Raw genomic sequence first — 26,967 nt, forward strand, 5'->3', positions numbered from 1 at the left:
TTTTTTTTTTTATAGTATGCGAGTAGCAGACGAGCGTGCAGTCCACCTGATGGTAAGTGGCTACTGCCGCCCATGGACATCTGTAATCAACCCCAGATAGGATTAGATATTCCTACCTGAGGTCGGCCAGAGATGCGCCGCTACCCCTGAGGACTAAGCTGGAACGCCTCGGAAAAGTCTGTCTCCCTTACCACACCCTTCAAACCGGAACACAGCAGCGCTTAACACTGCTGTTATTAGGTAGAAATAGGTGTGGCGGTGGTGCCGCCGGAGTCGAACCTCAAAGGGTGGATCGTGAGAGGGACGTGGGAGCGGGGCGCGGTTTGTGGGGATAGGTAGCTTGGTTCTCGGAAATTTAGTCGCCATGGATTGTTTCACCGGTGAGCAGCGTGCGTTCTGCGTAAAGGCTTATTACAAAAATGGCGATTCGTGCACTATTGCGCGGTGTCTATTTCACTCTGAGTTTAGCTTACATGATTTAAATCAATATCCTAGTGAAAGTGTTATCAGATCGTGGGTCAAAAAGTTTGAGTCTACGGGTTCGACATTGAATCAAAAACCTGCGGGGCGTCCAAGGTCGAAGACGAACGGAAGAAACTGTAAGCGAAGTCTCGACGTCCGTACGGCGCGATGCCCAGTTATCAACCAGAAAGAGATCAACTGAGCTCACAATATTAAGAACATCATTAAGGCGTATTTTGGCAAAAGATCTTAAATTTCACCCGTATAAACTTCAATTAGTCCAGGAATTGAAACCAAATGACCACCATCTTCGCCGTGATTTTGTCGAAAGAATGTTACAGCGTTTTCGAAGTTTGAACAATATTCTCTTCTCGGATGAAGCTCATTTTCATTTAAGTGGATATGTGAAAATGCAAAATTGTCGGTATTGGGCCTCAGAAAATCCCAAATTAAAACATCAAAGACCATTGCATTCGCCTAAAGTGACACTTTGGGCAGCCATGTTGGCTGAAGGAATCATCGGACCCCATTTCTTCGAAAATGAGCGAGGCCAAACCGTAGCAGTAAATTCTGATCGCTATACAGACACGTTACGTAACTTTTTCTTCCCACAACTGCATAATTTTGAAGCCTACAACAGCAGGGCCTAGTTTCAACAAGACAATGACAATCTCATACATCCAATGAGTCCTTAGCAGTAGTAAACGAAATGTTTACTGGAAAACTGATATCGCGTCGAGGGGACATTCCGTGGCCTCCTCGGAGCCCAGATCTCACGCCACTGGATTTTTTTTCTGTGGGGGTACCTCAAGAGCCGCGTTTATGCCAATAAACTGATGACAATTGCCAAGCTCAAGAAGAACATTTCCGAGGAAATGTCCGCTATCCCACGAGCGATGTGCCAGCAAATTTATACGCATTTGAGGTCCATATTCGAGGAGTGTGTACGTGTGAATAGTACACATCTCAGTGATGTTATTTTTAAAAAATAAAATTCCCATGTGTTTACTTTATTATAAATAAAGTAAACATATTTTTGTATCTTTCTGAAATTTTGTTAAGTCCCTATGCAAATGTAGTTTTGTTCTTGTATCAAAATTGAAAAAGAAAAAAGTACAATGTAAATGTGAATCTTTGGAATACAGACATTTGTAGTTCGTGTTTTGGAGATACAACTTATAATTTACCTAATTTTAATACATATAATGGGTATCTGTAGGTATGTATGTAAAACCCATGAGTAGTTCTGGGGCAGGCCACTAGGAGCGCTTTAGAGGAGACAAAAAATACGTAGAGTTACCTCTCTATAACATAATAATACTCTATGGAGTCAGTGCCGAAACGATTCGCAAGGCGAATACACGCACAAATTTAATTTCAAATTCTCTGTCTCTTTCTCGCATTCTACCGATCTTTTATAATTTCAAATCATTAACGTTAACCTAGTTCTGTCCTTCTTGCTCTTGCCTTACCTTGTATCTTTCTCTCTCTATCACTTCGTAACTGTTACTTGACGTGGAATAAACGGTCGTTTTCAAAACTGGAGAACAAGTATTTTTCTGGTGCAGTTCCTGTTCCCAAGTCTTACACAACACATATTCAACTAGACATACATACATAATTATATATCATATTAATGAAACAAATGTAATGCCGATATCTAAAATTTTCGGTGATAAAATGGCATCGAAATTATTATTTTTTTCGGCGAATAAATAGTTTCTGCAGCTTTGCCTATGTTATGTAATATTTGATTATCAATAACATCGCGTTGAAATATTCAATATTATTGGTAGGTACATCGATATTTCTGTCCCTCAATAAAAACATTCAATATTACCTAATATTATATTACCTAATATTATATATAATTTATGTTATTATTATTATCGATAGCCTCCTATAAAAATATCGACATTAATATCGATAAATTCACCACCGCGCATCCCTATGCGACAGCACAATCTAATAAACGTCATGCTGAGTAATGAAAGCACGAACTAAGACGTAATTAAATACATCTCGTATGCCGGATGTCAGCACTGCGCGGAAAATACTTGCGAAGTACAAAGTAGACTTTTTACTACGTAGTATGCCAGTACGTACCAAGGAAAACATAGACAGAGATTCTCGAATAAAATGTTGAAGCGTACACAATAGCATACTTGACAGTTTTTAGGAAAGTGGTTTATTATTTTAATATAGCCACCCATGGGTACGCGAGCAGCACTCTTCCGTACGTCTTCACATAAATTCAATTTGATCCTCAAATATCCATAAACTCTGAGGGCGATCGGGAATGTACGGGACGTAGAGAATTAATCAAAATTCATCCAAATTCTGCAGGATGGGTCTCGGAATGCCGAATGTGAGAATGTCGGGAATTCCGGACATAGCCATATGATTATTATGATTAATATTGAATTTCTGCTTTCGACACTGCCCACATATTAGACGAGTAGATTTTACCTTTATCAGTTGAACTAGAACCAGGATGGGGGTATTGGGTATTTAAACCCCCAAGGCGCTTCATGTGCAATAGACAAAAGTACTACATACCCCTCCCTGTGTGTTTCGACTCCGGCGGCACCACCGCCACATCTATTCCTGCCTAATAACAGCAGCGCTACTTTGTTCTAGTTTTAAAGGTGCGGGAAAGGAGTATCAGGCGTAGTAGTTCTCAGTAGTATCTGTGTTCGACCACAGATAGGACATTAATCTTACCTAGGCTTTATTACAAGTATCTATGGGCGATAGTAGCCAACAGATGGATATTTGCTACTGCTATATTATAAAAAGGGGTCAAATATGTAGTGATGGTCACCAATCCAAATCTCGACCGTGGCTAACGTTGCTTAATTTTTTATCCAAAGTAAATTGTACATCTCCATCGCAAACTCGCGAAGAAATGCGTTACAGAGAATATGCATTAAAATTACAAAAAAATAATCAATATGGTAAGTAAATAAGTGAAGTACCACTCGACAAAACAAACATTATTGTCCAAGTTGGAAGTCCTAAGATAACATATGGTCCGAATCAATACGTTTGGCCCTGCTTTCTAGTGTTTTATTTGCACAGCAAATTACGTTACCCACTTATGAGGCACCTTGAGAAAGATGATGGTAAGTGGCTACTGCCGCCCATGGACATGTATAATCAACCCCAGATAGGATTAGATATTCCTACCTGAGGTCGGCCACAGATGCGCCGCTACTCCTAAGGACTAAGCTGGAACGCCTCGGAAAAGTCTGTCTCCCTTACCACACCCTTTAAACCGGAACACAGCAGCGCCTAACACTGCTGTTATTAGGTAGAAATAGGTGTGGTGGTGGTGCCGCCGAAGTCGAACCACTAAGGGTTCTACCACCTTCAATGAGAAAATAAAGCTGGATAAACAAAGGTGTCGAAAAACCGTGGCGTCACATGACGTTACCCTTGATGATGTCCCCGAGGATTAATTGATTTGCTAATTGGACGCTTGCCCGCCGCGGGACGTCCGGGAATGGCCCAGGAGCATAGTACTCACAATTGTTTTTTGGGAAATGGATTAGTAACTGAGCAATTCATCTGATGGTAAGTGGTCATTGTTACTGAGGACATGTTTTAAAATATTAAAGTTGCATGCAAGCATGCAGTCCACCTGATAGTTAGTGCCTGCTGCCGCCAAACAAAAAACCTGACTGCTTCAAAGTAGAGGCTCTGTCACCGCCACAAAGTCTACGAATCCAACGACACCGCATGTTAAAATCCGCCAAGCCGTTTAGAATGTACTAGAACTTTTTTGTTGACGAGGGGAAACTTTCAAAAGATCGTGGCCTTGGAAGCAACGCCGGGTTATTTGAGACTTTTACCGCACTAAAACCACCTCGGCGCTGTATAGAGGGCTGCGGGATGAACGCAACCGTATTCCTCTTAGTTGCTCCGTCGGCCTCCGCCCAGACGAGCTTGACGCTCGCCACACCGTCTGATGCACACTACGGTATGCGACCACACATACCACCGTCCTTAGCGAGGCCGCTGGCCGGGCGGTTCAAGCTCCCACCCCCACCCGCGACCCCAGAAGCCCCCTTTTAGTCGCCTCTTACGACCGGCAGATAGATATCTACAGAACATAATGTAGATACAGAAGCCCTATTCTAGTCGCGGAACTACAGGGACAAGGATGTAGTATATCTACATACTCTAAAATCATTACCCTCCGGGAGGGGGTGAATTTGTTATTTTTCGTACACATGGCTCTCGTTTCCTGGTTGACAGACACCCGCATTAATAAAGTCAGATTCATGAATCTTGCAACAATGAAATGAAAGTAAGCCAAAAGTGTAGAGCTATTTTCGTGGAAAGTGTATTTTTCTAAAATTAATGTTCCTTTTCTCTTTTCAGCTGAATAAATATAAAGAATCGTTAATATCGGTGTTAAACTATGTCATCATTATAATAGATGGGTAGGTAGTTAAAATAGTAAAATACCCCATTTTTATTTTCAATATTTTATTATTTATCATTGAAGTATATTATACTTTATTATTTTTAATTATATCTTAAGATATTAGTAATATAACTTTTATTTTAAATATTATACTCGTACTAGCAGAACCCGCGGTTTCGCCCGCGTAAAAAAATATGATATGACATACAAATGACTGTAATCGTAAATTTGTACCTTTAACAGTAGTAAAAGTAGTAGTTAATATTTAATATGAATAACAGCTTTTTTTTCGTTACTCTGTACCTAAATTGGTCAAGCTTTCCTCAGAAACATACACTAAAACTCTAATTAGTGTACTGTAATGAAACTTGCTTTAAAATATAAGTTTCATGTGGGATACAATAATTATTATTTACACTATTCCATAGGAACCGTCCATGTTATATGGGGCCTTACATACAGTGGTTCTTTCCAGGGCCTCTGGCTGGGTGGTTAGAGCTCCCATTCTTGCCGCCTGCAACTCCAGAAGTCCCCCTTTAGTCTCGTACGACAGGCAGGGGATACTGTAGCCCTGTTCTAGCCCAAAATTTTAATCCAAGGTCTATGTGTCTACCACATCACCATCACTAATCCACGCATAACTACAACCATACCCGGCAGGACAAAATGTTGGCACGCAGTGTGTCCAAAGTAGTTGCGATGTACCTAATCAGTATACCAAAATGTAGGCCAATTTAAATAAACTTACGCATTATCATATATAAAATTTGCACCCGTCCACGTTGTCGTGTATTTGTCTGAATAGACGTTATCTAAAATTTCACGTTTCTAACTTCGAACCTAAAAGATTCCCGTATACGTACATATAACACTTCTTTTACCTCCTTAGTAGAATTTCAAAAACATTCATATGTACATAATAATATGCATCAATAAATACTTTATCAGCAAATTTCTGAAAGCTAATATTCAACACGGTCGGCAACCCGACACCCACGGGTGGTGTGTGGCCCGCGACTTTCCCTTATGGCCCGCGGATCTGCGCCTTACTAATAATTGGCCAAGTCCGACCCGACCGAAGCCAAACCCGCACCTGGAGGGTTCCGTACAACCAAAATTTTTTTTTTTGCAGCAGCCATTAAAGTACGCACATTGTGAAAATTTGAACTGTCTACCTCTAACGGTTCAAAAGTTAGTTGGAAAAATATCGAATAGCAGTTTTTTGTATGGGGACCACTTTTTGTTTTCAACTTTTTTATTTTTAGTGATTGTTGTTGTAGCGGCCACCGTTGTGCGTCCACTGTAAAAATTTCAAATGTCTATCTATTACGGTTCCAGAGATAGAGCCCTGGGACTCACGGACAGACGGACAGACAGCGAAGTCTTAGTAATAGGGTTCCGTTTTTATCCTTTAGGTACGGAACCCTAAAAAACCGTTGTTTTGCACTTCAGCACGCGCAATACATTCCCATGTTAAAAATATATGTTACGACGGCCCGTGGAATTTCACCCTACACTAAACTTCTCTGCACTCTGTTCTTTTTCCAGACACGCCAAAGGAAGTAACTTCAATAACGGTATTTTAAGGAAAATTTCTTTACTTATAGTACCATAATGGGGTTGATTGTTGAGTTGCTAAAAATGCTGAAACAGAAAGGCATAACGCATACACCCTTTTATAGCCGTCTTAAGGGTTGATCTAAAAAAAACAGGGACTCAGATGCTTCATTGAGTCCAATGATAATTTTTCATAGTGGTTGCTTCCAAATTAACGGATTATAAAATGAAGTTCCAACCCCTATTTAACGACCTTATTAAGGGTTGATTTTCAAAAAATGGAAAAATAGTGATATATTTTTTACAACCAGAGCGCATAATACCAATTTTCATAGACTTTGCTTCAAAATCTGCGGACTTCTAAACGAAGTTGTTACCCCTATTTTACCCTCTTAAGGGTAGATTTTCCATAAACGTTGTTAACATAGATCTATTATTTCGTACCAGAAACCTAAATCCTATTTTACAGTCCTTGTTTCCAAATAAACTGATGTTAACATAAAATTCCATCCCCTATTAAACAACCTTAAGGATTGATTTTCCAAAAACGGTAAAATATGTGTTCTATTATTTTCAATCAGAAAGGTGAATACCAATTTTCATAGACTTCGTTTCAAAATCTGCGGACTTCCCAACAAACTTTCAACCCCTATTTTACCCTCTTAAGGGTAGATTTTCCATAAATGGTGTTAAAAAAGTTCTATTATTTCCAACAGGAAAGCTAAATGCAAATTTTTATAGTCCTTGCTTCCCAATTAACGGAGTTTGAAATAAAATTCCAAACCCCATTGAACGACCTTAAGGGATGATTTTCCAAAAACAATGAAATAGGTGATTAATTATTTTGTATCGAAAACTCAATTACCGATTTTTGTACAGTTTACATTAAAACTGGGGGACTTTCATACAAACTTACATCCCTTATTTAACCCATATAACGGTTGATTTTCCAAAATCGGTAGAATTAAAGTTCCACTATATCTAATCAGTAAGGCAATGACTAACTTTTGTAGTGCTGGCTTTCAAATTGGCAAATTTTAAAATAAGCTGTCAACCCCTATTTTACCAACTTAAGGGTTGATTATCCAAAAACAATGAAATAGGTGTTTAATTATTTTCTACCAAAAGGCTAAATACAGATTTTCATAGAGATTAGATCAAAACTGGGGGATTTTCATACAATCTTACAACCCTTATTTAACCCACATAAGGGTTGATTTTCCAATAACAGTAGAATTAAAGTTCCACTATTTATAACCAGTAGAGCAATGGCTAACTTTCATAGTGCTGGCTTTCAAAATGGCAAAATTTAAAATAAGCTGTCAACCCCTATTTAACCACCTTTAGGGTTCATTTTGGAAAAACCCTTAAATGAGATTTTTATTACTTTAAATCAGAAAGCTAAATACCAATTTTCATCCAGTTTGTTTTAAAACTGACGGACTTTCACACTAACTTTCAACCCCCATTTAACCCCCTTAACGGTGGAATGTCAAAAAATCCGTTCTTAGTGCGCATCTACATTATCAAATTAAGCTATATTTTAAATTTCATGATTGTAGCTTCAGTAGTTTAGTCAAAACCTTGATTAATACGTTTTGAACGTGAGTATCTTTTCGCTTTTGTATATATAGATAGTCACTAAATTATGTACTCAAATCGTACGACACGCAAGTAATTAAAAATAATACACTATCCATTGCGTTTTTCCCATATTACATTATTCTTGGTCGTCTTATTAAAACATCTTTGTATTAGATATGTTACTTAAAGTTTGCGATCGGTGGTATAGAGTACCGGTAGTGCTTACTATAAATATCATCCCAGAAGACGACTCTTCGATGTAGTAGCGACCTGAACATCAACTTGGAAGTCTGATTGAGAGACATGTAAGGTGCTCCGCTCAATCCAGCTGGCAACCACACTGCTAAAGGAGACTTGTCATGTATGGGGTTCCTGAAAGTCGAATTTAAATATATTATTTATTACAGAATAGACGCAGCAAGCTATCACTGAGCTTAGTGGTTAAGAAACTCGGCCTCTTGAACGAGAGGTCCGAGATTCTAAATGGCAGGAAATGCGCACTCCTGATTTTTCATAATTATGTGCGTATTAGTATTTAATTATCACTTGTTTAAACGGTGAAGGAAAACGTGAGGTAACCTGCGTCCCTAAGAAATCTTAAAAAAAGTGTTTTCAAAGGTATGCGAAGTCTATAAATTCGTACTTGGCCAGGGCGGTTGACTATGGCCTAATTCTTCTCATTCGGCTGCAAGCATCGTTACTCCACAATACTTCTAGTTTCAAAACTATTAGTCTATTGTTTATTATAATAATGTACCTATGTGTAATGGAAGAGTGGGGCTGCTTGTCACAAGTATAAATTTATTTATGCTTACAAAGTAGCTTCTACGAATGTTTAAAACGAATGTTATCATTATTAAATAATTATTTCATTTCATTTCAAAACAGTACGCAGCAAGGTTAAACAGAAATTAGACAGAAATAGTAGTGGTGGGATTCGGTAGAACGTCTGGTAATAACCAGATAGTAAAACCTTTTACCTACCTTTTATATATATTTATGTGAAAATGTAAGCACGTTCTATATAACATATACATTACAATAATTAAACACTTAACAGAATCAACCTCATAATCGGAAATTGCAATCTTTATTCGCATTTGGATTTGAAAATAGTTGCATAATTAAATATAGTTCTACAGTGTTCCATGATAATTCTAGAATAATAATGTTGAGTGCTAACTCATTCACATATTAACAAGTAAAAACATTTGAAACATATCAAAATATCTGTTTACCATTTACATACTAATTTTGAAAACAAAAAAAAGTATAAATTTACATACTAATTTTGAGAACAAAAAAAGTATAAATATATGAAATATCGTGAAACATTGCATCGAAGCACAACTTGTTTTTTTGTATATAATGTAGGACACAACCGGCGTGACAGGAAATACCCCTTGATCGCAATGGCCGATTTCGTGAATATCGCAAAACTGAAGTTTTTATGTGATGTCAAGATATATTAATGCCACACGATTGTATTTAAATTTCCTAGCGATGGTACAACCTCATATCAATGCTTACAAAGATATTTCTAGTACACTTACCCGGTACTTATAAAGTTTAACCACAGTTCTCTCATCACTGACTTCATTTTCTTATATTCTTCTGATATTATACTTTCATCTGAATGAGTCATGTTCACTCCATCCAACACAGCAATAGACTGGGCACAATGGTCTGCCCCACGTACATTCGTGTAAGGTACGAAAGGAGTGTCATAATCCACAAAAGAATATTCGTACAAATATATTTTGTTATTCCCCGCTTCCACTTGCATTCTAACTGATCTTAAAGTTGGATAAGCAAAGATTACATCAGTAAAATAATCTACATAATCTAAAACTGTGTCTTGACTGACGTATTTTTCCCCAAAGTAAAAATTTTTGACTTTATTTGCAACTTTCCGTCTTTCCACTTCGTTTGCAAACTGTAAGTCAGCAGGCAAGAAGTCTACAAAATTATCGTTCATTTCTTTTTTCCACAAGTTAAATAAATCCATTCTAAATAAACCCTCCATATTTGTGAATCCATAAAGCATCGGTAATTTTTGGTAGTTGCCACTTTTGAGAATGCTCACAGGATCGTCATCTAGAAATATTTCAACTCCATTATCCCGTTCAATGCAAGGCGAAAATAAAAACGTAGAGTCTGGTCTGCTTAAAATTTCAAAGGTAATGGAATTAAGTTGCTCGTATGTAGCATTTTTGTAGAAACCTTCTAAAGTCTGAATATTGTCAACTACAGCAAAATTCAATAACTTCGCATACGTTTTAGCATTTTCAAGAGGATCTCTTTGAACGCTAAACGCAGCCAAATTGGCACCGCTTTCAGGTATAACCTTGTTGAATAATCCTCTAGTAATTTTGGAGATCATTAGTAAATCTACCGATGATGAACCTGCGCTGTAACCCGCAATGGTAACGTCATGGGGATTTCCTCTGAAATATGCAATATTCTTTTTTACCCAACGCAATAGAGTGACTTGGTCCTTCATGCCAGCGTTTCCAGGTATATCTGGTGTGCCCAGGCAAAGAAAACCATGTGCTCCTAAGCGGTAATTAAATGTTACAGCTATAACTTTTTGGCTATTCACCAAATGTCTTGGCGTATTGAAATTTCCATAACCTATGATGTAGGCACCTCCGTGGACATATACTACTACAGGCAACTTTTTCTCAGCTGTGGCCGGTACGTAAATGTTTGCTGTGAGACAATCTTCTTTCATTGTGCTTTCTGGTATCATATTTATATTTACTTGAGGACAAACAATGTGTTTGTCAACCGCTTCTAATGTTTCACTCCAAATGGGTGGAGGTAACGGACTCTAGAAATTTAAATAAGCATCAATTATTATTCGTGTTATAACAGATAATATCGCGGAGTATTCCAGATTGAAAAACAAGAAAATTATAAATTACGGCTTTGGCTCATGTACACCTTGAAAAAACCGATACGATCTACGATTCTATATGTATTTGAATAAATAAATAACTTTAATATACCTGCATTATTTCTTGTATGTTTTATTTATAAATTAATTAGTTGACCCGGCAAACGTTGTGTTGCCATATAAATAAAAAAATGTTACGAGTGAACATGAACAACCCTTATCAGCCGATTCTCAGACCTACTGAATATGCATATAAAATTTAGTGAAAATCGGTGAAGCCGTTTCGCAGCAGTTCGATAACTAACATTTTAAAGGTGGTAGAAACCCTTGGCGGTTCGACTCCGGCGGCACCACCGCCACACCTATTTCTACCTAATAACAGCAGTGTTAGGCGCTGCTGTGTTCCGGTTTGAAGGGTGTGGTAAGGGAGACAGACTTTTCGGAGGCGTTCCAGCTTAGTCCTCAGGGGTAGCGGCGCATCTGTGGCCGACCTCAGGTAGGAATATCTAATCCTATCTGGGGTTGATTACAAATGTCCATGGGCGGCAGTAGCCACTTACCATCAGGTGGACTGCATGCTCGTTTACTACTCCTATATTATAAAAAAAAAAAAAAAACAGAATTTCATATAAATTTATATACCCTAATTAGTAACACTGTAATATTCAATCGAGAATTATTTGCTTTATGAACAGGTATTTTACCTTATATTTGTCAGCACCGGTAGGCGCGGTGGCGTAGGGTACACCATAAAACACATAGAAGTTACCATCGTGAGCTTTGTAACCACGCACTGGACCTTGTTCAATGTGGACCAAACGGGAATCAGCTTTACTATACTCATATGCACTACTGCTGACTATCACAAACACGACCCACAACATTGTATTTTTACCTCAATCAAAACAATTTAATAAATATTATATTGTTTTCTCATTTTTATAGTACTTTGCTATCTTGATATATTTGCAGTTTGTAGAGGTCAATAATGATGATACTATGATAAATGATATTCTAAATAAATACTTACTATATTGATAAAATAGTTCGCCATTTATTCGAAGATTATAAGATTTTAAACGATTTTTGTAATGTAAAAGAAAAAAACAATGATTAAAAGATAAAAATAACGAATGCTTTATTATCTTACATATCATAATCCAAACCGATTTTAATTACGACGCCCTTAATATTTGCATTACTGTTATCAGCATCATCATTGACACTCCCATCCTAAGTTCATTAGATCCTGACGTTAAGCGTCGAGGTGGTCGGGGAGGAATAGGATTACTATAAAATTCTTTGTAAATCTCGTCCCAAAACTGATATCTTTTTTCTAAACTTCTTTCGAAATAGTTCCTTAGTTCTAATTTCTTGTCCAATGCCATGTGGGGGACAGCATTTGGTCCGGTCACCGGCCATGAGGGAAATGGAGACCCCGCGGGGACTGGATTCCTGAAAATATATATTCGTTACCATGCAATTATTGAATACGAGTATCTCAGAATGAGAAGGGTTAATGAAACTAGCAAACTGCTTAGAAGCAGATTGAAGACTTGACTTTGATGAGAGATATTCGTAAATAAAAATAATGAATTTTCGATTTTGGTACAGTATATTTTCTTACCCAGTTTCCATGAAGTTCAACCATAGCTCTCTCGTTATATTTTTCATTTCCCTGAGGTTATTTGATATTAATTGCTCATTTGTATGTGTCAGATTCAACCCATCTAAAACAGCCCACGTTTGAGCGCAGTGGTCTGGACCACGCACATCTGTGTGCGGTATTTTCACTGTATCCTCATCAATGTGAATATATTCATACAAGTATATTTTGTCATGTCCACCTTCTACATGCAGTTTGACAGATCGCAACGTTGAATATACAAACATAACATCTGTGAAATAGTCAACGTATCGTAATACTGTTTCTGGTGAAACTGGTTTGTCTCCAAAGTAAAAGTGTTTGACTTTTTTTGCTATTAGATTTTTCTCTTCTTTGGTTTTAAATTTCAAGTCTCCTGGTAAAAAGTCTGAAAACTTTTTATTCATTTGATTACTCCATATTTCGAATAGGTTAATTCTTAACAGGCCCTCCATTGTAGCAAACCCATATAACATCGGTACCTTTTCGTAATCGCCGCTTGAAATAATATCGAATGGGCTTTTTTCAAGAAATCTTTCCTCGCCTACATCACGTTCTACGCAAGGGCAAAATAATAAAGTAGAATCAGGGGAATTCACAGTATTTATCGAATTTAGTATCTCTAAGGAAGAATTCTTGAAGAATTCTTCTAAAGCATGATGATCATGGACATTAGTAAAGTTTAACATTCTCGCCAAACGCTTGGCGTTACCCAAAGGATCATTTTGTATGTTATATGCCGATAAGCTGAGACCACTCTCGGGTATGATCCTGTGAAATAGACCTTTGGCCATTTTGGAAATCATTAATGTATCTACAGCAGAGGAACCAGCACTGAACCCCGCTAAAGTGACGTCATCAGGGTTCCCTCCAAAGTTCGCGATATTTCTCTGTACCCAACGCAACAACGCGACTTGATCCTTCATACCAGCGTTCCCTGGCACGTCTTTTGTCCCGAGACAAAGAAAACCGTGTGCCGCTAAACGGTAATTGAACGTTACCAATATTACTCTTTTGGTCTTTGCAAAATTTCTTGGTGTGACGTAATCACCGAATGCTACCAAATATCCTCCACCATGGATGTATACTACAACTGGAATATTATCTTCTAAAGTGTCAGGAACATATATGGTGGCTATGAGACAATCTTCTTTCATAATACGATCTTTGGGAACTATACCCATGTAATCTTTTTGTGGACATATAATGCGCTTGTCGACTGCTTCAAGAGGTTTTCTCCAAGCTGGCGGTGGAAGAGGTGCCTAAAACAATCATTTACAAAATATATAAGTAAAAGGTAATTTTTTCACTGAAAGTTAAAATACTATCCTTAAATTGTTAAAACTATTAATTTTCTACCACCAACAGTATCTCCTGACATTTTCTGAAGAAATATAATTTATAAGTATTATAAAAATGTGCCAAAAGATTGAATTTTAAAAAGAGTAAAAGAGCAATATTTAATAGTAATTAATTGTTATGTCAATAAAGTTGTAAGTTCTTAATGTTATTTAAGTATTATGAACATCACAACAGCCAATGTTCACTTGTGGCGACATCCTGCTACTAGTCACGTGGGGATCACCACTTTGGCAAAGGGAGGTCTCCCGCGGCAAAGGAAGCAAACCTTGGCAAACAAACTTTGGCAAAGGGAGCGGCCGTGCTACGACAGTCTCAGTTTTGAACTTGTATATGTCCAAGATATTTAGAAAACTTCGATAGCGTAATTCAGAATACTCATGGCGCCATCTCTTGACGAGTAGCGGGAGGTCGCTACTAACTTTTAAACAAGTACAATTTTAATTCATTTTGTTGTACAGACCTCCTTTTAGAATATTTCGAATTTAAGGTATACAGGGTGAATTTTTCAAATAGGCCTTCAGGGCCAAATCCGAAACTATAAGGATTAGTGAAAAAAACTAATGATGCAGTTTTAGTTTTTATCAAATTCGGCCTCGTAACTCCTTTCAGCATTTTTTGCTGATCCTTATAGTTGCGGATTTAGCCCTGAAGGCCCGTTTGAAAAATTCACCCTGTATAGTACTTATTAAGATAATGCTATTATACCTTAAACTTATTCCTTCCCGTAGGAGCAGTGGCGTATGGCACTCCGTAGAACACGAAGAAGTCTCCATCTGGAGCCTTGTAGCCTCTGATAGGTCCTTGCTCGATGTGGACCAGCCGTGATGGCACTGCCTTGTGATGATGATGACGATATGACGCGCCGTGTGCAGTGTTATGTGCAATCTTGGCTGTCACCGTTGTCAAACACATCAGGATCAACCACCACATTGCTAAGGTGCCACAATGCCTGTGCGGATGTTGTCATGAATTAACATTAATTGTTATTAAACTGCCACGTCCTTGTTACGTCATCAACCTATTCTTGTCCCACTGCTGGGCACGGGTCTCCGCTCAGAATGAGAATGATTAGGTCGTAGTTCACCGCACTGGCCAAGTGCGTATTGGTAGACTTCGTACCTTTGAGATATACATTTTTTATAAATATCTCAGGTATGTAGGTTTCCTCACGATGTTTTGGTTCACCGTTTTAAACAAGTTATAATTAATTTCTAATACGCACATAACTTTGGAAATCAGAGGTGCGTGCCTAGGATTTGAACCTCGGACCCCTCGAGAGGCTAAACCATTAGGCTATCATTGTTTTTACTGCCACACTTTCTTGTTATATACGATAGAAATAGGTTGGTAAGTAGCTAAGACGTTTATGGACAGTTGTAATTAATCCCAGATAAGATCAGAATCTAACCTCTCTGCGTACGTCATAGTTGCGTTGTTACCTCTGAAGAATAAGTTGAAACACCTCACATGAGCAGATAGGTGTCTCCCTCACTTCAAATTATAGCAAGCAGCGGTTAAGACTGTTTTATTCGTAAATATATAAGGGTTCTAATACCCTTTTTTATAACATAGGAGTAGCGACGAGCATGCAGTCTACCTAATGGTAAGTGGCTACTGCCGCCCTTGGACATCTGTAATCAACCCAAGATAGGATTAGATATTCCTACCTGAGGTCGGCCACAGATGCGCCGCTACCCTTGAGGACTAAGCTGAAATGCCTCGGAAAGTATGTCTCCATTACCCTTTAAACCAGAATACCGCAGCGCTTAACACTGCTGTTGTTAGGCACAAATTAGTGCGGCGGTGGTGCCGCCGGATTAACCCTTACTAAAATCTGCCTAAATTGCTGCTCACTTTGTTTTTACTGTTAGTAAGTCTCCCGTGAAGACTAACGTCAACTAAGAACCACTTCAATACCTTCAATCAAAAGTCACAAAAATTATAAAAATACCTGTTCAGTATTTCTTCAGACAATTTTGCTCCAAGTAGTTTACTGACTTAGTATGATGAAAATTAGTTTTATCTTTAGATTAGTTAATGTTTAGTAATATCTAATATAAGACACGACCTTTCAATAACTACACTAACGTATAAAGTAGTAGTGATTAGAGTACAGCATTAAATAGCCTTAAGAATACATATAAGAACTAGAATATATATAAGAACTAGATGGTTGAGTTGTTACCAGTATAATTTAAATAACATAGGTACGAGTAGATTACATGTTACACTAATTAAATATTTAAATTTAAAAAATTACGTAAAGAAATTGGTTTTGCTTAGATATTATATGCGATTAATTAATAAATAAAGTATGGTTGTACCACTAAATAAAAAATCATATAGGTACGTCTTATACAAGTTATTTATTTTACACAATAATATAATTTAACTAGTGGTGACCGCGTCTTCGCCCGCATTTTAAGAAATAATATGACATACATAACACAGAATATTTTTACCTTCATTGGAATGACAGTGGCGCCATCTGTCGAAAATTTGTCTTACCAACTCCCAAACCTTCGTGGGTTCTTGGACAAAAACTTTGCTAAAGATCGTCACTTGATCAAATGCATAGTTTCCGATTCTATAAAACGAAGTTGATAATGCCTACTTCTTTAAAATTACGAAGCTTGTAAAATAAGGAGGTATAGGTACTCGACAATGAAACCAAATAATTATTACGACAGGACTCACGGCGTAAGCTCTGTTGTATTTGTCTTTGTTCAAAATACATATAATAAATATATGCTATCGATATCATTGCTTATTTGATCACAACACTACAAAGAACTGTCATTGAAAAAATAAATTATCAATCAAAAATTTATACGTGTAACATCTTGTAATGAAATATGTTATTATAAGTATATGTAATATAATATTATAGTTATTAAATTTGTACAAATGCATCCGGCAGTAGGTTAGTTACTTAAATTTTGTAAAAAAAAACGGGTCTGTTATTGTGTTACGTTTATCGTTATAGCTCCTATAGTAATAATTATGTGTGGCACATCACTACCTGTCCATGAAGTACAATATTATCTGTCTGACATTTCAACGTAAACAGCACAAAATTACATGCGCGTCAATCTGTCATCAAATAAAGAAATGCGCGTCAAATAAAGAAATGGAAATCGTATAGTAAGTACTTATAGGTATTCCTTCTTTTTTTAATAATAATATAAGAACTTTACACGATGGATGCATATGATTATTCGATGCTTAGGCGTCAATATTTGACACTGTGGGCGAGAAACGAAACTGTCATTTATTTGTAGCTCCTTCATTACATAACTTGAAATTGTCACAATTTAATTGGTCCGTCTTGATTTTTACCACAGATCGATTATAACCTCATATCGTATTGTATAAATTACTTAATATTTTGTAAACAGAATATATGTCAAATATTTTTCTAAATGATATGAAGATAAATTAAAAATGAGTTTTTTTTTTGTATTGTAAAAATTTTATCACTTTCGGAACATTAAGTAAAGCATTTGTTTTCATATTATTATTCAGTAAGGAATTTGTTATTTACTGAATATCGATTAGGTATTTTTTATTTTCCCAGTGAAAAAGGGATACATAGTTAATCATCGGTAGTTCAAAGTTTCGATTATTGGAATGTTAATCGATTTTGGTTTCTTCCGAATGGTTTGACGTCGCAAGCTCTAGTCATAAACTACTAAATTAGCAGACTGACACAACGTTGCAATAACGCAAATAACCAATGATAGGTACTTTTTAATGTAGGATTCATTCATCTGTCATCAGTTCATCAGTAATTCTAGAAGTTCTCTAAAACTTTCTGGAACAATTACAACCACATTGTACACATTTTGGAACTGTTTAGGTCATTCCAGAATTTTTTTAACTTTCTAGAACATTCTAGATTTATTACATCAATTGTACACATTTTGGAACTTTCTTGACCATTCCAGAAATTTTCATAACTTCCAGAAGCTCATATGAGTTAGAGAAGGACATTTATATTCACATTTACATTAATAAGAGAAGGACAGATATATTATTTCATATTTTGGCCCCTAACAACCACCCACTTCCAGCCACCCCGACCAAACTCCCTTACGCACATCAGGAGACCAAGGGGTACAAACCAACAGGAAGTTGATCAGATTTGCGGATGATAGAGAAAACTGTGAATTTACGTACGAACGTTAGCATTTTATATAATACTAGTGGTGCCCGCGGCTTCGCCCGCATTTTAAAGACATAATATGACATACATAAAATGGAAAATTTGTACCTGCATTGGAAAGATAGTAGTGCCATCTGTCGAAAATTGGTCTTACCAACTTCCAAACCCTCGTGGGCTCTTGGACAACAACAGCTAAAGATCATCACTGGATCAAATGCATAGTTTCCGATTCTATAACTACTTACGAATTAAAGATTAATTCCCACGGACTAAATTGTGAATCTAAACCATTCTCAAGACCCCTTGAACACACAACAAATTTCATCAAAATCAGTCCAGTCGTTTAGGAGGAGCTCAGTGACATACACACGCCCATAAGAAATATATATTATATATATATATATATAAAGATTAGATTAGATTTATCTACTAAGGTTACTGAACCAAACTCACAAAAACCGCCAGTCTCCTTTATGATACTCAAATATATTTTTCAATATACGACGAGTGAAAAACTTTAACATAGGTATGTTAAACTTTATTTGGTAAATTTTATTATACTAATTTAAATTAAATGTACACTAATGTTTTTGCTTACACGAATTTCCTTGTTAACAAAATGTTAATTACATTTCATATTATTATTACTTTATTACATACTGACAATTTTTTTTTTATCTAAATAGGCTGTAACTAACATAACTTATATTTTCTCTACAGCTTCATTGATATAAATTACTTGTAAATATTTATTAGAGATGCGCCGAATAGTGGTTTCACCGAATAACCGAATATTCGGTTTAACTTTTACCGAACCGAATATTCGGCCGAATTATTCGGTTAACCATTTCTTTATTATCAGTTTCTCAATTATGTGTGTTCATTAACACTTTAAAATGTTGATTTGAGTTTTAAAAATATATACTGATTTAAGGTTTAAAATAAATGTTCACTATACTAACCATAGATTAAGTAATAAATGTGTTGACTTGAGGTATCAAAATAAATGTTGATTTGAAGTTTAATCCCTTTTTTTTATTAGCTTTATTCAACACATTCTTCATGGGATTTGAGTTTGACTTGTAATATAACATAAATCTTACATAAGAAGTTAGTCCTGTACCATGTTCTGTACACAAGAAAATAGAAATACTCGAACCGAATATATTCGGCACCAAAACCGAATAATTCGGTCGACTACAAATAGCAAAAAAGATGCCGAATACGCCGAATACCGAATACCAAACGAATATTCGGCGCATCTCTAATATATATCATTTTATTATTATTATTATTTATATTAATGTATGTTATAAATGCATTATTTAATTACTTATAAGAAATCATGAGTAATTTTAATTATTTAAATACGCAAATATATCATCTGCAAATATAACATTATAAATGATTAACGTTACGTCTATCTCTTTGAAAATTTGCCGGCGGTACCAACGTCATACTTATTTTTGCCTAATATAAACATAAAATGAACCTAAAAATTCTTTTGTCAATTACATAAGCAGCCTAATGAAATCTTATAGTAGTATCTCCCTGAGACAATACACTGCCACACCTTTTTCTGCCTCATAACAGTAATGTTAAGCGCAGTAGCACTACCATGAGTTTACAAAAGTATTACTCGCTAGCGACTGCGTAAAATAAATGTATGAAAAATTGTACAGCGCCTCTGGTGGTTACTCGTAGAACTAAAATCCGTAGTGACGTAACTCGATACGTATAAAACCTATCGAAATCAAATCGCTAGCGAATGTCATTATGATCTATTGCCATACAAATTCGGTCCCATGAGTCATTAATTTGACAGACGTTGTCAAGAAATACCGTAACGATAGTAGTTATGTTATTCACTAGCAAAATGACAATAGTTTTCTATTTACAATTTCTATAGTGGCGTTTCTATGCCAACTCATGGTAGTGCTACTGCTATGCTCTGGATTGAAGGGTGATAATTTAGACATACTTTTCCGTGCCTTTCGATTTAGTTCTCATAGATAACAACGCATCTTTATTCATATAACATGTGCGCAAATTCTGGACCTATAATAGTTTTAATATAAATTATAACTGGTTCTTCTGATAGCGATGAGGATATACCTAATATGCCTTTATAATATAAATAGCAAATTTTCGTTCCCAATTGTTGAGATTTAACTTTTATTTTATTAAAAATATGTCTGATATAAAATCGCAAAATATGTCTGATTAATACATCGGGTTGAAATTATTTTCAACTTTTTATTTATTTTTATTAATAAGTAATAAAAGCTTGTTTTTAAAAAGATTTTTCTTCTTTTGATTTTATTTTTAACTTATAAGCATTGTGTTTTTCAGTTATGTAGCCAACTGCATCATCAGACCCTGGTTACTATATCTAGCCCCAAAGTACTCCTGAAGACGATCAATACGAACCTCAACTCGATGGGGTTGCTTCGTTTAATTACCGAGTTCCTATAGTCATCTTCGAGCTGCATCATCAGACTCTGATTTCTAGCAGCGAAGTAAAAATAAAATCCCTCTCCCTTTCATTTGATACCCATATTGGGTTAGTTGAACAAAAATATGTACTTGAACCGCCATCTTGCACTGGCGGCCATCTTGGATTTATGCTTCTTTTATAATGTGTCATTATACAAGTTAAGCCCTTTCATTTGATGTCCATATTGGGTAGGTTGTCTTGAAATATGTACGCCGCCACTTTGTTACGGGGGCCATATTGGATTGACAACAAAACTAAATTTATATGATTTTGCATTGTCACCCGTAATTAAGATTCATGCCAAATTTCAACTCAATCGGACACTGGGAAGTGGGTCAAATTTAGCTTGCAAGATTTGAGTACAAACACCGGAACAGGTGAAACTAAATAAAAACTTATAAAACATAACCAGTACTTTATTATCTTACTTGTTATCATCTGACACAATTTTAATTATGAAACCCTTACAATTTGAATTACTAATATCAGTATCATCATAGACATTTCCATCCTAAGTTCATTTGATCCTGAAGTTAATTGTCGAGGTGGTTGAGGAGGAATGGGATTACTATAAAATTCTTTGTATATCTCATCCCAAAACTGAAATCTTTTTTCTAATCTTCTTTCAAAATAGTCCCTTATTTCTAGTTTTTTATCTAATGCCATGTGGGGGACACCATTAGGTCCTGTCACTGGCCACGCAGGGAACGGGGACCCCGCGGGAACTGGATTCCTGAAAATATATAATTAATTCGTTATCATACAACTGCTGAATTGAATTTTGGAAGTGGTAAAATCCTTTGTGGTTCGATTCCGGTGGCACCACTGCCACACCTATTTCTGCCTGATAACAGCAGTGTTAAACTCTGCTGTTTTCTGGTTGGAAGGGTGTGGTAAGGGAAACATACTTTCTGAGTCGTACTAGCTTAGACCTCACAGGCATCTTTGGCCGACTTCAGGAATATCTAATCCTATCTGGGGTTGATTACAGATCTCCATCAGGTGCAATGCAAGCTAGTCTGCTACTCCTATATTTAAAAAAAAGGATGATCTCAAGATCTCTCAAGATGAGTTAATCGCAGAAACTAGGAAAGTGAGTTAAGGCACAACCTAGCAAGCAGCCTAAAATAAAATTGAAGACTGTACTTTGATGAAACCTAAATATATATAACTCAAAGGTGACTGACTGGCATAGTAATCTATCGACGCACAGCCCAAACCACTGGACGGATCGGGCTGAAACTTGGCATGCAGGTAGATGTTATGACGTAGGCATCCGCTAAGAAAGGATTTTGATCAATTCTACCCCCAAGGGGATAAAATAGGGGATGAAAATATTACTTCGTAATGCGAGCGAAGCCGCGGACAAAAGCTCGTATTATAATAAAATGAAAGAATTTTAGCTTTAGCTACACTCTTTTCTTACCCAGTTTCCATAAAATTCAACCAAATCTCTCTCGTTATATTTTTCATTTCCCTGAGGTTATTTGATATTAGTCGCTCATTTGTATGTGTCAGATTCAACCCATCTAAAACGGCCCACGTTTGAGCGCAGTGGTCTGGACCACGCACATCTGTGTACGGTATTTTTATTGTATCCTCATCAACGTGAACATATTCATAAAAGTATATTTTATCATGTCCAGCTTCTACATGCAGTTTGACGGATCGCATCGTTGAATATACAAACAAAACATCTGTGAAATAGTCAACGTATCCTAATACTGTTTCTGGTGAAACTGGTTTGTCTCCGAAGTAAAAGTGTTTAACTTTCTTCGCTATTAGATTTTTCTCTTCTTTGGTTTTAAATTTCAAGTCTCCTGGTAGAAAATCTGAAAACTTTTTATTCATGTGATTACTCCATACATCGAATAGGTCCATTCTAAACAAGCCCTCCATTGTAGTAAACCCATACAACATTAGTACCTTTTCGTAATCTCCGCTTGTAATAATATCGAATGGACTTTTTTCAAGAAATCTTTCAACGCCCACATCTCGCTCTACGCAAGGGCAAAAGACTAAAGAAGAGTCTGGGTTATTTATAGTATTTATAGAATTTAGTACTTCAAAAGAAGCAGTTTTGTAGAATTCTTCTAAAGCATGAAGATCATGGACATTAGTAAAGTTTAACATTCTCGCGAAACGCTTGGCGTTGTCCAAAGGATCATTCTGTATGTTATATGGCCCTAGACTGACGCCACTCTGAGGTATAACTCTGTGAAACAGACCTTTGGCCATTTTGGAAATCATTAATGTGTCTACAGCAGCGGAACCAGCACTGTACCCCGCTAAAGTGACGTCATCAGGGTTCCCTCCAAAGTTCGCGATATTTCTCTGTACCCAACGCAATAACGCGACTTGATCCTTCATACCAGCATTCCCTGGCACGTCTTTTGTGCCGAGACAAAGAAAACCGTGTGCCGCTAAACGGTAATTGAACGTTACCAATATTACTCTTTTGGTCTTTGCAAAATTTCTTGGTGTGACGTAATCACCAAATGCTATCAAATATGCTCCACCGTGGACGTAGACTACAACTGGAATATTATCGTCTAAAGTGTCAGGAACATATATGGTGGCTATGAGACAATCTTCTTTCATAATACGATCCTTAGGAATTACACCCATATAATCTTTTTGTGGGCATATAATGCGTTTGTCGACTGCTTCAAGAGGTTTCCTCCAAGTTGGCGGTGGAAGAGGGGCCTGAAATATAATAATCAAATATTAACTACAGGTATAGGTTATATTTTCACTGAAAGTTAAGATAATTTTGTAAATTTTTTAAAACTTTTTTTTTCTTAACTACCAACGGTGCATGCGGTATCTTCAGATGAAAATGTTATCTACAAGTCTTATAAAAATATTATTTAACTATAACATAATTTCCTTTATTATATAGCTTTATTTATTCACTTTTTGTTTATAAGTTCGCAATATACACATCACTTACAAAAACCAAGGTTAACTCTTAGAAAATACTCACAAGTAAGCTTATACAACACAATTCGCCTTGTACCTATGTATATTTTATAATAAAAAAGGAGCAAACGAGTATACAGCCTATTTAACCATTTGAAGCACCACCGCCGCACCTATTTCTGCCTAATAACAGCAATGTTAAGCGCTGCTGTGTTCCGTTTTGAAGGGTGTGGTAAGAGAGGTAGGAATATCTAATCCTATCTGCAGCCACTTACCATGAGGTGGACTGCATGCTCGTCTGCTACTCCTATATTATAAAAAAAATAACAGTAAGTGGGTACTGCAGCTGATGGTAGCTGATGGTATAGTCAACTCTAGATGGGCCGTACGTACGCCGCCAATCCAATCTAAACGCCTCGGAAAAGTATGTTTCACTTACTTTTAAAACCATAAAACAGCAGCGCTTAACACTGTTGTTAATAGGTCAAAATAGGTGTAGCCGTGGTACCACCGAAGTCGAACCATAAAGGATTATACCACCTTATATAAGCACTTTTTATTAGAAAATGTAACTTGCATTACAGATGCAAGATACTTGCAGTTATTACGGAGCTAAATCGATTATACCTTAAACCTATGTCTTCCAGTAGGAGCAGTGGCGTATGGCACTCCGTAGAACACGAAGAAGTCTCCGTCAGGTGCCTTGTAGCCTCTGACAGGTCCTTGCTCGATGTGGACCAGTCGTGACGGCACTGCTTTGTGATGATGATGATGATGTGATGCGCCGTGTGCAGTGTCATGTGCAATCTTCGCAGTCACCGTTGTCAAGCACATCAGGACCAACCACCACATTGCTCAGCCACACTGCCTGCACTGATGTTGCCATTCATCATCATCATCAACCCATAATTGTCTCTCATAATGAGAAGTAACTAGTACCTAATACATAAGTAAATAGGTATGTCTCTTCAAATCATAACATAGCAGCGTTTAACATTTTTTTTTTTGTAATATAGGAGTAGCAGATGAGCATGCAGTCCACCTGATGGTGGGTAGCTACCGCCGCCCATCGATATCTGTAACCCCAGATACGCTTAGATTCCTACCTGAGGTCGGCCACAGATACGCCGCTACCCCTGAGAACTAAGTTAGAATGAATCGGAAAATAATGTCTCCCTTACCACACCCTTCAAACCAGAATACAGCAGCGCTTTACACTGCTGTTGTAAGTCAGAAATAGGTGTGGCAGTGGTGCCGCCGTCAGTCAAACCACAAAGGGTTCTGCCACCTTCAACCCTTACTACAATCTCTCAGGTAAGGCTCTCACAACGCTGTGAAGACTAACGTCAACTAAGATCCACTAACAACACACCTGACGACCTCAAAAGCCGCCGTCTATACACACTTCCCGGCAAAAATCACAAAAATATAATAAATACCTGTTCAGTACTTTTTCGGAGAAATTTTCTCCAAGTAGTTTACTATAATATGATGAAAATTAGTTTTATCTTTAGATTAGTTAATGTTAAGTAATATCTAATATAAGACACGACCTTCCAGTAGCTACACTAACGTATAAAGTAGTAGTGCTAAAGTACAGCATTAAATATATTTAACATTTCTACTATAAGAACTATGTTGATAGATGAGCTCTTCTATTTACGTTGAGTTGAAGTTCCTTAGGCATGCAGAAAAACCACTTTATTATTTTGATTCACACATACTGTTATTTTGTTTTTATATAATATAGTAGTAGCAGACGAGCATGCAGTCCACCTGATGGTAAGTGACTGCCCATACCCATGGACATTTGTAATGAACCCCAGATAAGATTAAATATTCCTACCTGAAGTCAGCCACAGATACGCCGCTATCCTTGAATACTAAGCTGTAACGCCTCGGAAAAGTATTTATTACTCAGAAATAGTTGTGGCGGTGTTGCCGCCGGAGTGCAACCACAGAGGGTTCTTCCTCATTCACTTAATGGTTCTTTTTCATTACATTTGAGTAGCAAACGTTCTTGCAGTCCACCTCATGGCAAGTGGTGGCCAATGGATATCTGTCACCAACTCCATATAGAATGGATACTAACATAATATAAGTACAATACAAGTAACATAACTTATATTTTCTCTAGAGCTTTATTTATATAAATTACATATTTTATTATTATATTAATGTATACTATAAATGGATTATTTAATTACGTATAAGCAATTATTACTTAATTTAATTATTTAAGTATAGTATTTAAATAATAATGTAATATATCATCGCAAATAAACATTAAACATACTCGTAATTTAAAGTCTGCCGGCGGTACCAACGTCACACTAATTTTTGCCTAATATAAACACAAAATGTACAATTGTACATACCAACTTACCGTTAAATCGAGACATAAAAATACTTTTGTCTAGTAATTAATCGTCAATCTTATAAAAGTACCTAAAACAATAGATTGAAGGTGGTAGAGCCCCGTGTGGTTCGACTCCGGCGGCACCACCGCCACACCTTTTTCTGCCTTTGTGTTCTCGATTGTAGGGTGTGGTAACTGAGACATAGGTATTTATAATCCATCCATAATCCTATCGATGGTTGATTACAGATGTTCATGCCCAGTAGCCCCTTACCATCAGGTGGACTGCATGCTCGACTGCTACTCTTATATCATAAAAAAAAAACATTAAAAAAATACTATTGTCAGAAATATATTTTATGACTTTAATAAATAAACACTTACCGTAAAAAATGTCGTAGGTAATGAGTTCTATTTTATTTCTACCATATACCAAAAAACGCAGAGTAAATGCTGACCGCATTTTTGAGTCAAATTGAGTAAAAGCAATTGCTCGCCAGAAAGGTCGATCGCCCAAAAGGTTTGACAAATTTTAACATCAGATTTCGTATAGAAGGATTCGTGCAAATTACGGGAGTAGGTAACATAGGCTATAATTTTACCCAGTTTTGTTTTTGTAATGATTCATCATTATTTCATTTAAGTAGTAACTGACGTAAATGAACTTACCTATATGAGAAATAACTTACAATCAAATAAATACAAAAAATTACAACCGACTTCTATGACGCTACAAAGTAAAATATGATTTAAATAAATTAGTTTAGTACATAGTCCTGAAGTATTGTAGACGATGGTAACTGTTAAATCTTGTTGAAGGCCATAAGTGTAGTAATAAAACATCCGATATGGGTTGACCAATCCGCAGTGAAGCAGTGTATACTCTGATTCATAATTAGGTGTCCAAAATGTAAACAAAGGTGTTGACCTATCAAGAAAATATGTTTCAAATGGTAGTTTCTTATTTTTGTCGATATTCAAATAATACAACAATAATAAAATTGTAATTTAAATAAATTAAGATTAATTCACATTTTCTAATATTTATATCACCTCAATTTCGTTACATACAGTAATAATAAT

The 26,967-nt window shown here is 36.5% G+C and overlaps 4 protein-coding genes across 6 annotated transcripts in view; 1 reads left to right on the forward strand and 3 right to left on the reverse strand.

Moving 5' to 3' along the window:
* The window catches only part of CTL16 (C-type lectin 16), a 445,139-nt gene that overhangs the window by 308,794 nt on the left and 109,378 nt on the right, over positions 1–26,967 (forward strand). The window lies entirely within an intron of this gene.
* Positions 8,215–11,818, reverse strand: LOC140747574 (juvenile hormone esterase-like). The gene is made up of 3 exons (XM_073080115.1): positions 11,639–11,818; positions 9,589–10,868; positions 8,215–8,407 (listed from the first exon to the last, which is right to left on the reverse strand). Exons 1-3 carry the CDS (start codon positions 11,816–11,818, stop codon positions 8,215–8,217), a joined length of 1,653 nt encoding a protein of 550 aa, XP_072936216.1.
* On the reverse strand, positions 12,110–16,016 carry LOC140747575 (juvenile hormone esterase-like). Its single transcript, XM_073080116.1, has 4 exons — positions 15,893–16,016; positions 14,647–14,890; positions 12,562–13,841; positions 12,110–12,389 (listed from the first exon to the last, which is right to left on the reverse strand). The coding sequence occupies exons 2-4, from the start codon at positions 14,869–14,871 to the stop codon at positions 12,110–12,112; spliced, it is 1,785 nt and encodes a 594-aa protein (XP_072936217.1). The 5' UTR covers positions 14,872–14,890; positions 15,893–16,016.
* Positions 21,056–25,100, reverse strand: LOC140747086 (juvenile hormone esterase-like). 3 transcript variants are annotated; one of them, XM_073079333.1, is made up of 4 exons: positions 24,965–25,100; positions 24,153–24,398; positions 22,030–23,309; positions 21,056–21,336 (listed from the first exon to the last, which is right to left on the reverse strand). In XM_073079333.1, the coding sequence occupies exons 2-4, from the start codon at positions 24,375–24,377 to the stop codon at positions 21,057–21,059; spliced, it is 1,785 nt and encodes a 594-aa protein (XP_072935434.1). In that variant the 5' UTR covers positions 24,378–24,398; positions 24,965–25,100; the 3' UTR covers position 21,056. The 3 variants fall into 3 exon arrangements, with proteins under 3 accessions (XP_072935434.1, XP_072935436.1, XP_072935435.1); XM_073079335.1 differs by lacking the exon at positions 24,153–24,398 and having other exon boundaries at positions 24,965–25,097; XM_073079334.1 differs by lacking the exon at positions 24,965–25,100 and having other exon boundaries at positions 24,153–24,515.

The sequence above is a fragment of the Epargyreus clarus genome, unplaced genomic scaffold (genome assembly GCF_041222505.1).
Source record: "Epargyreus clarus isolate Ecla_fem2 unplaced genomic scaffold, WU_Ecla_fem_2.2 ptg000014l, whole genome shotgun sequence".
NCBI classification, from domain to species: domain Eukaryota; kingdom Metazoa; phylum Arthropoda; class Insecta; order Lepidoptera; family Hesperiidae; genus Epargyreus; species Epargyreus clarus.